The sequence below is a fragment of the Boleophthalmus pectinirostris genome, unplaced genomic scaffold (genome assembly GCF_026225935.1).
Source record: "Boleophthalmus pectinirostris isolate CB_2022bp ecotype Guang Dong unplaced genomic scaffold, ASM2622593v1 HiC_scaffold_5, whole genome shotgun sequence".
Lineage (NCBI taxonomy): Eukaryota > Metazoa > Chordata > Actinopteri > Gobiiformes > Gobiidae > Boleophthalmus > Boleophthalmus pectinirostris.
In genome coordinates, this window is record NW_026571404.1 from 5,679,748 (window position 1) to 5,693,532 (window position 13,785).

General features: G+C 38.1%; 1 protein-coding gene across 3 annotated transcripts in view; it reads left to right on the forward strand.

The window, feature by feature from the left end:
• ide (insulin-degrading enzyme) overlaps window positions 1-13,785 on the forward strand; it is a 77,672-nt gene that overhangs the window by 39,705 nt on the left and 24,182 nt on the right. For 2 of the 3 annotated variants that reach the window (XM_055162837.1, XM_020925790.2), the window contains exons 12-15: window positions 4,333-4,435; window positions 6,225-6,347; window positions 8,238-8,320; window positions 9,780-9,924. In XM_055162837.1, the coding sequence (XP_055018812.1) occupies window positions 4,333-4,435; window positions 6,225-6,347; window positions 8,238-8,320; window positions 9,780-9,924 (454 nt within the window). Of the gene's footprint in view, window positions 1-4,332; window positions 4,436-6,224; window positions 6,348-8,237; window positions 8,321-9,779; window positions 9,925-11,501; window positions 11,647-13,785 lie in introns of all 3 variants that reach the window. The other variant, XM_055162836.1, reaches the window with a different exon arrangement.

Below are 13,785 nucleotides of genomic sequence, written 5' to 3' on the forward strand. Positions count from 1 at the left end.
ATAAATAAGCAAGTCAATAAAAAACATAAAAAAATACTAAAATTACCAAATATACAAAATAGCTAATAAAATCAATAAAAGAAATTCAGAGGACCAACTACAGCCTCTAATCTGTAGCACGTGTCTCTCAAATTCGAAAGACCTCTCGTCTCAAATTCTCGTAACATTCAGAACAAAATGTATCATTTCTGAGATAAGTAATAGTTTGGTAGCCAGGCTGGCACCACCTAGTGCCTTTGCTCAATTTCATTTCTCTCCAGCGACTAGGTCAGGAAACAGAATACACTAGATCAGAGTGTCAAACTCAAATTCACAGAGGCCAAAATTAAAAACTGGGACTAAGTCATGGGCCAAACTAAATATTTATTGAAAAGTTTCAGCAACATCTGCATGTTTTCTCTTCTTTCGAGATATGTAATGTTAAACCTTTTCTTACTAAAATAAATGTTTAATAATAGTTTTGCTTAAACACTGAGTCCAGAACGAGCAGAATATAAAATAATAACATTTTAAATAAATAATGTCTCTATAGTCTATCTGTAGCTGGTGGTCCAGCTCTAATACATATTTGATTTGATCTTTGACATGTCTGCACTAGGCGATTTGCAAAAATCGGTTTGGGCACCAGCCAATCAGAGAAGAGCCAAACATTCTGTGTTGGCTACGATTCCCGAGATCGAGGATTTAAAGACGGAACAAAGATAATGTTTGGTGAATTTTTTTCAAGGAGAAAGATGTTATTGCCCTTCTTTCTACGGGATTTAGTGCATTACGTCACGACCAAATAGCAGCGATAGGTTAAATAAAAAAGTACCTGCCCACCATCGAGTAAACGACTCCTAATGCTGTGAGGTCAGACAGTTGCCACGAAGTGAAACCAGCTGATGAATCAGGCTAATAATTTGGTGCTTCAGGTGTTGATTCAGCTAAAATCTGTGCTGTTTCTGTTATTTTGTCCCCTTGGTTAACATAAGATCAGCTGCCGTGTTTGTTTTTACCCGAACAGGGCGTGCCTCTCTCTGATTGGTTAATCCATTTGTCAATGTCGCCCTCTGGAATCAAGGAGACAGGATTCCCTTCCAGACAAATGAATCTTTATAAAGTTTATCAAAGTGTGTGGTTCTGGCTCTCCACGTAACAGTTTTTCAATAACACATCAGAGCAAACATGAATACTTTGGCACATTGTCAATATTGACGTCTCTAAAATGAATGAAAATGTTTCACTTTCCCAAACCCCTAATGCATAAATGATATAGTAGATTGTACGAGCAGCGCCGGGAGCAGTCTTCTCTGTGGGATCAGATTGTGTTGCTTCCAGCTGTGATCAAAGTGCGTCTGGTCTTTTGATTTTCGGGTGTTTTCAGGGCTCGTCTCTGGTGCGGGATGATTTTGTAGTTTTTATTTTCTCCCGGCTTCAAAGGGAGGTCTGGTTTTGTATTCAGACAGATTGGCGAGTGGTAAATGAGGTTTTAACTTTTCTTCCAATATTTGGGCTGTTAAAAGATTTGCTTAAAGGAGACGCATTGTCCTTGAGACGGCTGTGTAGTTATTATCTGTGGTACTCATAGATAATTGTTATAATTAGGACATTTTAAATCACAATATTAAGCTAAAACAACATAATAAAAGAAGCAAGTCCACTCTCTTCTTCGTTAAAAAACTGCAGTGCCCAATAGGAGCTGATGACTGCGTAAACAAAACAAAGACATATGGACAGCTGCACGTCACACTAATGAGTACTGGATTGTATCAAAATGACTACGCCTCACTGCCAAATCCTACATGTATCACAGATTAAGAAAATAAAACTGTAGAACACATGAGTACGTCACAGTGGAGGTAAAAACGGGTTGATTGGAGCATTGATGTTTTGAAAAGTCTAAAGATTACCATATTTTTAATTTTGAAGTCGCACCAGCCAAAAAATGTGTAATGAAGAAGAAAAAAAAAAACATTTATAGGTCACGCTGGACCATAAGTCGCATTTTTTGGGGAAAATTTCTTATAAAATCAGAGACCAGGAACCGACATTTCATCTTGAAAGTCAATTCTAGTACCGTATTTTCCGGGCTATTAGACGCGCTCTTAAGCCTCTAACTCCGTCAAAAAACGACCACGCGCCACACAATCCAGAGCGCCCCATACACGAATCCACTCTGGTGTCCCAGCACGACTTCAGTAAACTACAAAGCTGCACCACCCACAGAACACGCAAACACACACGGAGCAGACAGCGACCGCACAGCGAAAAACACCCACAGACACACTCATCACTCCACACCGACGAGGAACGGAACGGAGGAACGGAACGGAGGAACGAACCGAAAAAGCGAGTCCAATGTGCCACTTCTAGACACAACTGAACAACTGAGTCACTGCAAACACGCCGACAATCCGTTGGTCCCAGACAGCACCCTCCCTACATGCCACAACTGAACAAAGCCCAGAGTCACCGTGAACGCCACAAACAAACAAAACCACTCACCCATCACACTGTTGTGTTTCCTTTAAAGTCCAGTGTGGTTTATTTGTGAAAAAAGTTTGAAAATAGACCATTTAATGACAGTGCGTCTTATAATCCAGAGCGACTAATAGCCCAGAAAATACGGTAATAACAATAGAAGAGAGAACAACAGACTGTTAACGTCACATATGAACAGTTCTTCACATAACTATAACATAAACAACAGAACAGAACAAGTTTTCCAAATTCTCCATCTCATTAAATCCGTTGAATTCTTCATCCTCGGTGTCACTTCTGATCAACTCTACGACCTCCAATCAGATCCTGTCTTCTGTTGGTCGGTGTGTTTTACTTAAAGGCCACACCCATGCTCTGTTTTTTAAGCCCTGATGAAGACCAGTTAAGGTCAAAACATGTTGGATTTGGCCATTTAAATAAAGGCCTTTTACAATATTTTTCCTTGTGCGATTTTTTATTTTTTATTTTTTTACTCTTTTTACTTTTTGGAGTGCCTGGAGTCCTGTTGTGTTTGAGTTCTTCCGATAACTATAGCATAAACAACAGAACAGAACAAGTTTACCAAACTCTCCATCTCACTCCAAATCACTAAATCCATTCAATTCTTCATCCTCAGTGTCGCTTCTGAGCAACTCCGCAACCTCTGGAGGTAAACGGAGCAATTTTAAATATATGATGTCAGTCGATCGCACCATTACTTCTGTATCGCTGACAAGACAGGACAGAGGCTCTTTCTCTTTCTTCTGCAGCCGACATGCGCAGTAGAGTGCGAAGTGACAGTGGTTCGGGAGTACACAAGCCTAGAGCGCCCTCTAGCGGCTGTCAGTGTGAATATTTTTACATATAAGTCGCAGCACCGCCCAAACCATGAAAAAAGCGCAACTTATAGTTCGATAAATTACGGTACTCAAATACGCACGAAACACTCACAACTTCGAGAGGGTAAATGAGAAGAGGAAAGAACTAAAACATGTTTAGAAGCTCTGAAAAGTCGATTTTGCATAATAGGTGTGCTTTAAAAAATGCTGTTCTGTTCAAAGTGTCTCGTGTTGTTACAAGGTGCACTAACTTTTCCAAGAGTCTGACTGCGGCCGCCGCTGTGTCACGACCGGTGCCAAGTACAAAATCAATAAGTAAATCTGCCCCACACTTGCTTTTCTCCATTATACATACACAGCTCAGGTCAGTTCAGTTCAGCTCAGGCGGGTATTTTGTTTTCTACGGGATTAAAATCAGTTAAAACGGTCAAAGACATTATCTAACATTATTCACTTTATTTTGGAAGCTGCTGCGGGCGCCTCCGTGATTATTCGGGTTGTATTATTTTTTTTTATGGGGCGGCCGAACTTTACAGCAAATAAGTTCAATACGGACAATAAAGCCGTTTTACAGCCCTCCAAAGAATCGCTGCAGTGTGACTTGTCGGTGCACATGAAAACTGAACATTTTATACAAACAATGAACCGACTTTGTCATATTTTAGCTCCAAAACTTTCCCAAAATTTTCCATTTCCAGAGCCACCACAAAAAAGTGAGATTTAGGAGCGTTTAGAGACAAAAGTAGGTGGAATAAGGTGGATAATTACATTTTTATTCTGAACGTAAGTTGATTAAATGGATTGTCTATCACCACATTATCTTCAATTAGAGCAAGTAATGAAATCACAATTCCAAATCTGATTAATTGCGCAGTCGAATCTTCACATCTCGCCATTTGAAATCATCGTCTGGAGCCTTGTCTTTGAAACAACATTCCTCCTGTTCACTTTAAAGGTCGTAACATTGATATGTGATAATCACGCTGTATCCCCGGCTTAGTCTTTGTTTGTTTTTCTCTTGTTTTTTCAGAGTCGCGGTGGTGTCAAAGTCGTTCGAGGGTCAGACGGACAGAACAGAGGAGTGGTACGGCACGCAGTACAAACAAGAGGCCATTTCAGACGAGACCATCATGGTGAGCAGAAACCACACAAACTATATTAATAAATGACTACCGTATTTTTCGGACTATGAGTCGCTCCGGAGTATAAGTCGCACCAGCCAAAAAATGCATAATGAAGAAGAAAAATACATATAAGTCGCACTTTTTGGGGGAAATTAATTTTATAAAATCAGAGACCAAGAACCGACATTTCATCTTAAAAGGCAAGTTCTAGTAATAACAACAGAAGAGAGAACAACAGACTGTTAACGTCACATATGAACAGTTCTTCAGATAAACTATAACATAAACCACAGAACAGAACAAGTTTAACAAACTCTCCATCTCACTCCAAATCATTAAATCCATTCAATTCTTCATCCTCGGTGTCACTTCTGAACAACTCCACGACCTCCAATCAACTCCAGTCTGCTGTTGGTTGGTGTGTTTTACTTTAAGGCCACGCCCATGCTCTGTTTTTTAAGACCTGATGGTAAATAGTCACTTTTTTCTATAGCGCTTTTCCACCTTCAAGGCACTCAAAGCGCTTTACAACAAGGAACCACTCACCCATTCACACACACATTCACACACCAGTGTACGCAGACACTGTGGGCAAGGTGGGTTAAGTGTCTTGCCCAAGGACACAACGACAGCATTCATCTGTGGGAGCTGGAATCAAACCAGCCAACCAGTGGGTGAGTGGATCTGACTGCTCAACCTGTGATGTTTATGTCCAGAGGTGGAATCGAACCACCAACCTTCAATGATGATGAAGACCAGTTAAGGTAGAAACATGTTGGCTTTGGCCATTTAAATAAAGGCCTTTTACTGTATTTTTCCTTGTGCGATTTTTTTTTTACTCTTCTTACTTCTTTGGAGTGCCTGGAGTCCTGTTGTGTTTGAGTTCTTCAGATAAACTATAGCATAAACAACAGAACAAGTTTAACAAACTCTCCATCTCACTCCAAATCACAAAATCCATTCAATTCTTCATCCTCGGTGTCACTTCTGAGCAACTCGGCCTCAACCTCTGGAGGTAAACAGAGCGCCGCTTCGTCTTCTGTGTAGCTGTCGTCAGACTCGGCATCAGTTCCGGTTAGCATTATTCCGGCCTTTCTGAATCCCGACAGGATGGTTTCGGTGTCACTGAAGTTCAGGCTTTGTCGATCCATCCAGTGACTTCCAGGAAAGCTGTGTTCTCCATCCCCGTTTTCCGCCAGTCCCTCACAAGTTTCTCGCTCACTCCAAACTTTCATTCTGCTGCTCGATTACCGTTTTCAGATGCATATTTCACTACTTGCAGCAGGACAGAGGCTCTTTCTGCAGGAGACATGCGCAGTAGAGTGAAGTGACAGTGGTACAGGAGGATTAGTAGTAACAGATACTGACACACAAGACTAGAGCCTCTCGCAGCTGTCAAATGCTGAAAATGTTTATTGTATAAGTCGCAGGAAACACCCAAACCATGAAAAAAAAAGTGCGACTTATAGTCCGAAAAATACGGTAATAAAGTTGGTTGAAGTTAGTTACCAGCCCTTTTACTCATTGCTCTAAGTTGATACTCATTTTTGTTGAGGAAATGTGCTTTTAGGAGAAAAAAAACTATAAAATAAAGTCTTTTTTTTCTACTTTAGGCTGTGGGTGTGTGGGTATTTCTGTACTGAGAACGTCAAAAGGGCTCAGTTTGTCTTTGGTGCTGTGGAAAGAAACATTTATTCTTGAACTAATAGTTTTTTGGAAGCTTTCCAGACATTCTGTGAATCAAGGAATTGATGATTTTCAGTGCTATATTTGACTCCATCTTGTGCCCGTGTTTCAGAAATGGGCAAACGCAGACCTGAACGGAAAGTTTAAACTGCCGATGAGAAATGAGTTCATCCCGACGAACTTTGAGATCTACCCTCTGGAGAAAGACGCGCCCTCTGTCCCCAATCTAATCAAGGTAAGTGTGTTTGCAGCTCCACAGCAACCGCACGGCAGCAGTGACGCCACAGCTGCAGCCAGGCCCCTCACGACAACAGATTTAGTTTGATTTATTGCTGAAGAAATATTACAGACAATAAACGATAATATTGAATCTGTTATGCTGCTGATACAATCACTCTAAAGCAGGATTTCCCCATCAATAAGTTATTCATTTATAGCCAGGCTGGTGCCACCTAGTACCTCCGCTCAATTTCATTTTTCTCCAGCGACTAGGTCAGGAATCGGAATACACTAGAAGGTTCACAAAAACCCCGGAAGTGCAAGTTCGGGCACCAGCCAATCAGTGAAGAGCCAGCCATTCTCCGTTGGTAACGATTCCCAAGATCGAGGATTTAAAGACTGTGTGAGATAGTATTTTGACCCAGGGGTGAACATACCGCTATAGTAAAGTGACCCCCCCATAGGATTTTGACTCTCCTTCTTTATTAGTTACTTATCTGATCATTATTTCTCATGTCATTTACTTTTATTATATATTGCTACATATTCACTTTCTTTTAAGGTATTTTTAGGAATGTTCACCCCTGTCTATTTTAACAAAAATCCAAATCATTACACATCAGTTTAATTACCTAACTAATTAATAACGACTTATCTCATTTTCAGTCAAATGTGTTTAAACAACTAAGTAATTTTTAACATTCTAAAGTTATAATCGACATAAAAAATGCAGCTGAGTTCTTCAAAAAACACTTTTAAATACGTCAATATGTTTTAATTTGCAGATATAGTATTAACATCAAAGTTTTTCTATATAATTCAAGTTGTTTATTAATAAAATATAGATTTTCATAGGGGGTCAACATACCATAATAGGATTCTGACACCAGGATCAAAATACTATATGGTATGTTGAATCCTATTCCACACCGGCATATAGAGAATGTTTGGTGAATTTTATCAAAGGGAAAGACGTTATTGCTCTTCTTCCTACGGGATTTGGGAAAAACTTAAACTCAATATACCAGTTAGCCCCGTTAGCGGCGCTTTACATACGTTACGACCAAATAGCAGTAGCATATTAACCAAATTGGTTAAATTTAAAAAAGTACCCGCCGTCTGTTGAGCGAACAAACCCTAATGCTGTGAGGTCAGACAGTTTCTACGAAGTGAAACCGGCTGATGAATCAGGCTAATTTATTTAACCCTCAGAGCTCAAATCAGATCGCAGTACAGAAAACACGAAGGACAAACAAAAAATACCCATGAGAAATATTGACCCCCAAAATTAATTGTTCTGTTTATCATGTATTTAATGATAAGTCGATAAAGTAAATATTTGGCACAGCAACAGCGTCTGATAATATAAATGCAACAATAATGTACTAAAGTAAGGGACATGATTAAAGTTTTAGAATATAACTGTTTTGTCAGTTTTGCAGTTTTTCAAGTAATCTTAAGGTTGGCCCAGGTTATCAGAGACTTAAAAGTGAATAAATAATGCAAAACAAAGCGCTTTAGGTGTGTTGAAACCTGCTACAACTCATTATTCTGAATGCATTTACGAATCAGTCCATCTACTTTCTCACTCTATTGGTTATTGGTCCATCCCTCTGAGTGATGAAAGGCTTTGATTAATCACAGTGAAGTGAACTCTCAAAAGAATCAGATTTAAAGGCAATTTAATGCTACTTTTTATTTATTTGAGCATCAGTTAAAAAACATACAAGGAAACACTTCACAGCATTAATTGTGGAAATGATGAAGATGTAGAAGCTTTAAAACTAAATACAATTCTACCCCTCTACCCCTCAAAAGCAAAAGGAAAAAAAAGTGATATGATTTTTTTGTGTGACTATTGTGACATTTTCATTCCAAAGTCAACTGTGCGTTTATTTTCCTCCAGGACACAGCCATGAGCAAAGTGTGGTTCAAACAAGACGACAAGTTTTTCCTGCCAAAAGCCTGTCTGAATTTTGAGTTTTTCAGGTAAGTGATAATTGATGCTCATTACTGATACTAAACATTTTAAAACATATTGTGAAAATGGATTTGATGCTGAAAATTCTTAACCTAAACCTCATTCATAACATTGACACAATAAATTTTCCTAAAAAATTTCTTATTTTGAATGATAAGGACTTTTAAAGAATTGGCCAGTTCGTACTTGCTTTTCAATACACAAAAAGTTATTCAGCCAAATATTCAGCAACTGTGAAATGTGTTGTGTTGCTTTGAATTTTCCAAACGTAGACAAACAGTCAGTATAAATGAAAAGTGAAGTCATTTTTTCCCACAATGGCCTCAAAGTGGTGTCATTATTCAACCCCAAAGACGTGTTTAGAAATTGAAAGGACTTCAAGATAGAAGATTTAAGGCTTTTTGGACCTAATCCTCACAAATAAGATTCAACATCATCATAAATTTGGATTTTTCTTCCCCCCAAAAAATTACCGTATTTTCCGGACTATTAGTCGCACCAGCCAAAAAATGCGTAATGAAGAAGAAAAAAACATATATAAGTCGCACTTTTTGGGGAAATGTATTTTATAAAATCAGAGACCAGGAACTGACATTTATATTTAGAATAACAACAGAACAGAGAACAACAGACTGAACAGGCGAACAGTTATTCAGATAATTAATGCTCACGATCTCACTCCAAATCACTAGATCCGTTGACTTCTTCATCGTCTGTGTCATTTCTGCGCGACCTCTGGAGATAAACCATAGATCCATTATGTAAACAGAGCACCGCTTCCTCTTCTGTGTAGCTGTCGTCAGACTCGGCATCAGTTCCAGTTAGAATTATTCCAGCCTTTCTGAATCCCAACGGGATGGTTTCGATTGTCATTGAAGTTCAGGCTTTGTCGATTCATCCAGTTACTTCAGGAAAGTTTCCGGTTGCCGTGAAGTTGTGTTCTCCATCCCCGCTTTCTGCCAGTCCCTCACAAGTTTCTCGCTCATTCCGAACTTTCTTTCTGCTGCTCGATTACCGTTTTCAGCTGAATATTTCACTATTTGCAGCAGGACAGCGGCTTTTTCTACAGGAGACATGCGCAGTAGAGTGGGAAGTGACAGTGGTACAGGAGTAATAGTAGTACTAGATACTGACACACAAGCCTAGAGCCTCTCGCGACTGTCAGTCTGAAAATTTTAATATATAGGTCGCAGGAAACACCCAAACCATGAAAAAAAAGTGCGGCTTATAGTCCGAAAAATACGGTAATTCGCCCATAACGTTATAGTATATCGGCCCTCGCCCACCAGCTGAAATTGGGTGTAAACCTATTCACAAATCAAATAGCATAAAGCATAAATATTTCTTTCACATTTTTGCTTCCCCCAAACATAAGTGCGACAAAGTTCCATAAATGTTGAAGTGTTTCCTTGTTAAGTCTCTGTGTATAATAATAATAATTGCTTTGAACCGGTGCTCTCTCTGCAGCCCGTTTGCGTATGTGGACCCATTGCATTGTAACATGGCTTATTTATACCTGGAGCTCCTCAAGGACTCCCTGAACGAGTATGCATATGCAGCCGAGCTAGCCGGCCTCAACTATGACCTCCAAAATACCGTCTATGGGATGTATGTAAGTATCACCTCCGGTCCTCTGTCGCTGCATCCCAGAGCCCTGTGTCCCTTTACTCTCACTATAAGACTGAGCCAGGACGCAAACCAGACTGGGTGGGCTGATTTCCAACTTTTAAAAGCTAATTTGTCTTATATTTTGATATCTGGAGTCCTTAATGCACAGAAACATGTGATTGCAGCATGGAATATACATTTCACACAATCCACTGCCTTTAAAAAGGGTAAATTATGTAATTTTCTTTCCTGAAATGTTCCACAGCATTACTCTAAACTTGTTCATCTTACATTTATTTATTTTTTGTAATTTTATTTTTATTTTCTTAAGGTGACCCAGTGTAAAAAATAAAAATATAAATAATAAAAAGTAGTAGTAGTAGTAGTAGTAGTAGTAGTACAATAATATTTTTTGTAATTTTTTTTTATTTTCCTAAGGTGACCCCAATAAAATCAAATAAAAAATAAATTAATGATAATCATAGATAAATGAATGAATGAATAAATAAGTAATAATAAATAAATTATTAATAATACCTTTTATCCAAACATGTTTTCATGTCTATATATATTTTTTTTTTTTTCTTGCAGTATTTGATTTTACCTATAATTTCTTGACCCCCTTTTTATTCTTTTGATCATGCATAATTTTTATGTTTCTTTTCTTTTTTCCTTTTTTTAAATTATCATGTTTATTTATCATATTTAATATTATTATTTCAATATCATTATTTAAAATTACCATATTGTTTTTGTTATATTAATTTAGCAGTTTTATATTATTAATTTGAATTTCATTATTTTTTGTTACTTTATATTACAGGTTTTAATTTAAATTCCTGAACATTATTTTGAGGGGGTATATAGGCAAAATAAAATATAAAATACAATAATTTAAAAAAGAGAGCAACACAAAACGTAGTTCCAACTAAATCCTTTGTAGAAAACATGACAGAACCCAAATGGAAAAAAAAAAAAAACACACAAAACATATCGTCTGGCATCTTTTATGATTTATACAGCCACACATTGAAGGGGGGGCCGCCTCTCCACAGATCTGACTTTTGATTTAGCCTGGTGGTGTTTTTTGCTTTACTGCCAAACTGTGGAACATTTCAGTTAAAGCAATATTTTCTCCATGACCAAACCTGCTCCAGAAAAGTACATCAAACTTTTACTGACTATTGGAACATTAAAAACTGGATAATTTCTTCACTAGTAAAGAATATTTAATTTCAAATCTCACCCAGTTCTGTTTCAGTCTTGGATCTGCCTTGTATTTTCATTTTCCATTCGTCCCTCTATCTCCTCTCCCTCAACATTTTTAATTTAATAGTATTTTTACTTAGACATAATTGCCCGTGCCTCCCCTGTAATTATTAATAGTTAAATCTGACTAATTAGACATTCTAAAACAGGACAGAATATAAAAAAGAGATGGCATTGTTACCCTATTACGACAGCGCTGGTCCGAGGCTGCATATACATACTCTTTTAATGTCCAAACCATCAACTTTTTCATTTAAATTTTCCTCATCACTTTATTTTGTTCCATGTTTTGTGTTTTGTTTTCTCCATCAGTCGCTACCTTTACGCAGACCCCCTTCACTGCAACATGACGTACTTGTTGCTCAGGTTACTGAAGGATGATTTAAAAGAGTATACTTACGCAGCCCGACTGGCAGGGCTGTACTATGGAGTAGCCTCAGGGATGAATGCCATTCTCGTAAGTAAAAACGATCACAAACAGTCATGAGAGGAGAAAAAAACGAGTGGATTTGCCTGGAATAAACTTACTTGTAACTTGTCTAACTCTTGAATTGCTGCTTTTTGCTGTGTTTTGATGTTGCCTGTTTATTTTTGCCTTAACAATCGCACAATACACGAATTATAACGGACGAGCACGTCACGATACTAAAATTTCAATACTAATACTAAGAGACCTACACATGTGAGTATAAAACGCATCTGAAAAGGCAATATTTACTGGCAACGACACACACAGCAAACACAAAACATGCACGATAAATGGGTAAAGTCACCAAGGTAAGGTGGTCCTGACCAAGACTAGTTTAAGATCTGGAGATTTGTCTCACTGCTTCTCACAAACTGTCCCAGCGACATTGAAGGGTAAAATGCATTTATTTAACAGATGCTTTTCTTTTATTTTCTTTTATATTTTCTTTTATTTTTAATTTCACCTCCCTCCCCCCGTACGGTGTCCTGGTTTTAACAAACGTAAATATGGTCACACTAACCTGTATTGTAGAATCGTGTCCTTTAATCCAACAGAAATTGACCGCATCAGCGACACAAGAGCTGTAGTTTTATCTTCGCTTAGTTTATGCAAATTAGCGATGTGGTTTTAAGTTTTGTTTCTGTGAGAGTTGCACAAAACTGAATTAAACACATTGTAATGTCAAACGGGCTGATGTGGCTCTAGAGTCGTTACGGTTTATATGTCGTAAAGTTGAATTTATTTATGCAGATTAGTAGTGCAGATAGTAATAATAATGATGATCATTTTAATATAAAAACATTAATGATTATTCGATAATCGATCATTAATTCTTCCGACGATCGATTAAGAAAATTTCATCGAATGCCCATCCCTAGTTTCGACCAAAAAATGTTGTCGTGTGGACTCACTCTTAGTCTTTTGGAGCACCCCATGTCTCCACACAGAGTCCACACTTTTATTCTCTTATCTTTCACTGATAACCCATAAAACCAACACATAAAAGAAAGTCAACAAACTTTCGATAAAAGAATGATGAATAAATAGTTTAAATGTTAGATGACAGATTAAAAGAGTCGAGCTCGCGCGTCAAGTGAACCCGCTGCTGTCCCCGTTTGATAATTTGCTCAGCGTTCTTATCAAACCGCAGGGAAGAATCAAACACTGATACAGTCCTGCTCAAACAAGTAAATAATTGATGATAAAACTAGAATCAGATCTTCGATAATGTAAACCACAGTAATCTGGGTCGGGCTGTGAAAAGTGAGATCGTGTAGCTTTGTGGCAAAACATGACAGAGCAAAATTACGTCTAGTTTGTGATGCTCTGCGAACTGTGGGCGATAAAGAATAATGAGCGTACACAGGCTCTGTAACAGTTCACTAGTGTCTTTCATTTGTCACCGAGTCTGGAAATGCTTCTTAAATTCAAGTCACAACATTGATTCTTCACCGCTGGATACGCACAGTCGCAGTAATGATCCTGTTTATAATAGATTACAGCCAGAGCTTCTCAGGCTGCAGGTTTTTCAAGGTTAATGATGTTTTGGGGAATTCGTCTGAACAGGTGTCAGTGAAAATGAGCGAGAGGGGGAGAGGAGAGAGGAGAGAGGAGGCTGTGCACTGGGGAGCAGAGCTGAATCAGGAAATGGACGAAGTTTAGGTGACACAGCAAAGTATAGTTTTGTTTTTAAAGATCAGAACTCTTTAGTAACTTCTAATTGAAAGTTCTGCAGTGTGAGATAGAAGATAGAATGCAATCCAACCTTGCAGACTTGGACGCTAGGACGCAAAATATCGTGATATCGTATCGTCAAAAGTCTCACAACGTATCGAATCACAAGTTCCTTTTCTTAAATACATGGTTTTATAGTAGAGACAACTTATAAACATCGGGAACTACATATCCCATGATTCATTTCACCGCAGACGACATGAAGAAATATGTTTTTTACTTGAATTCTTGGGATTATGACGGAAATAATTCACACCAAAATCTTGTCAGAGTATTTTAAAAGCAAAAAAAGCGTCCCAACTACAATTATATCAGCCTCCTTCAAAATATTGCAATAAATATCGTACCTTGAGATGCATATCGTGATAATATCGTATCGAGAGATTTGGATAT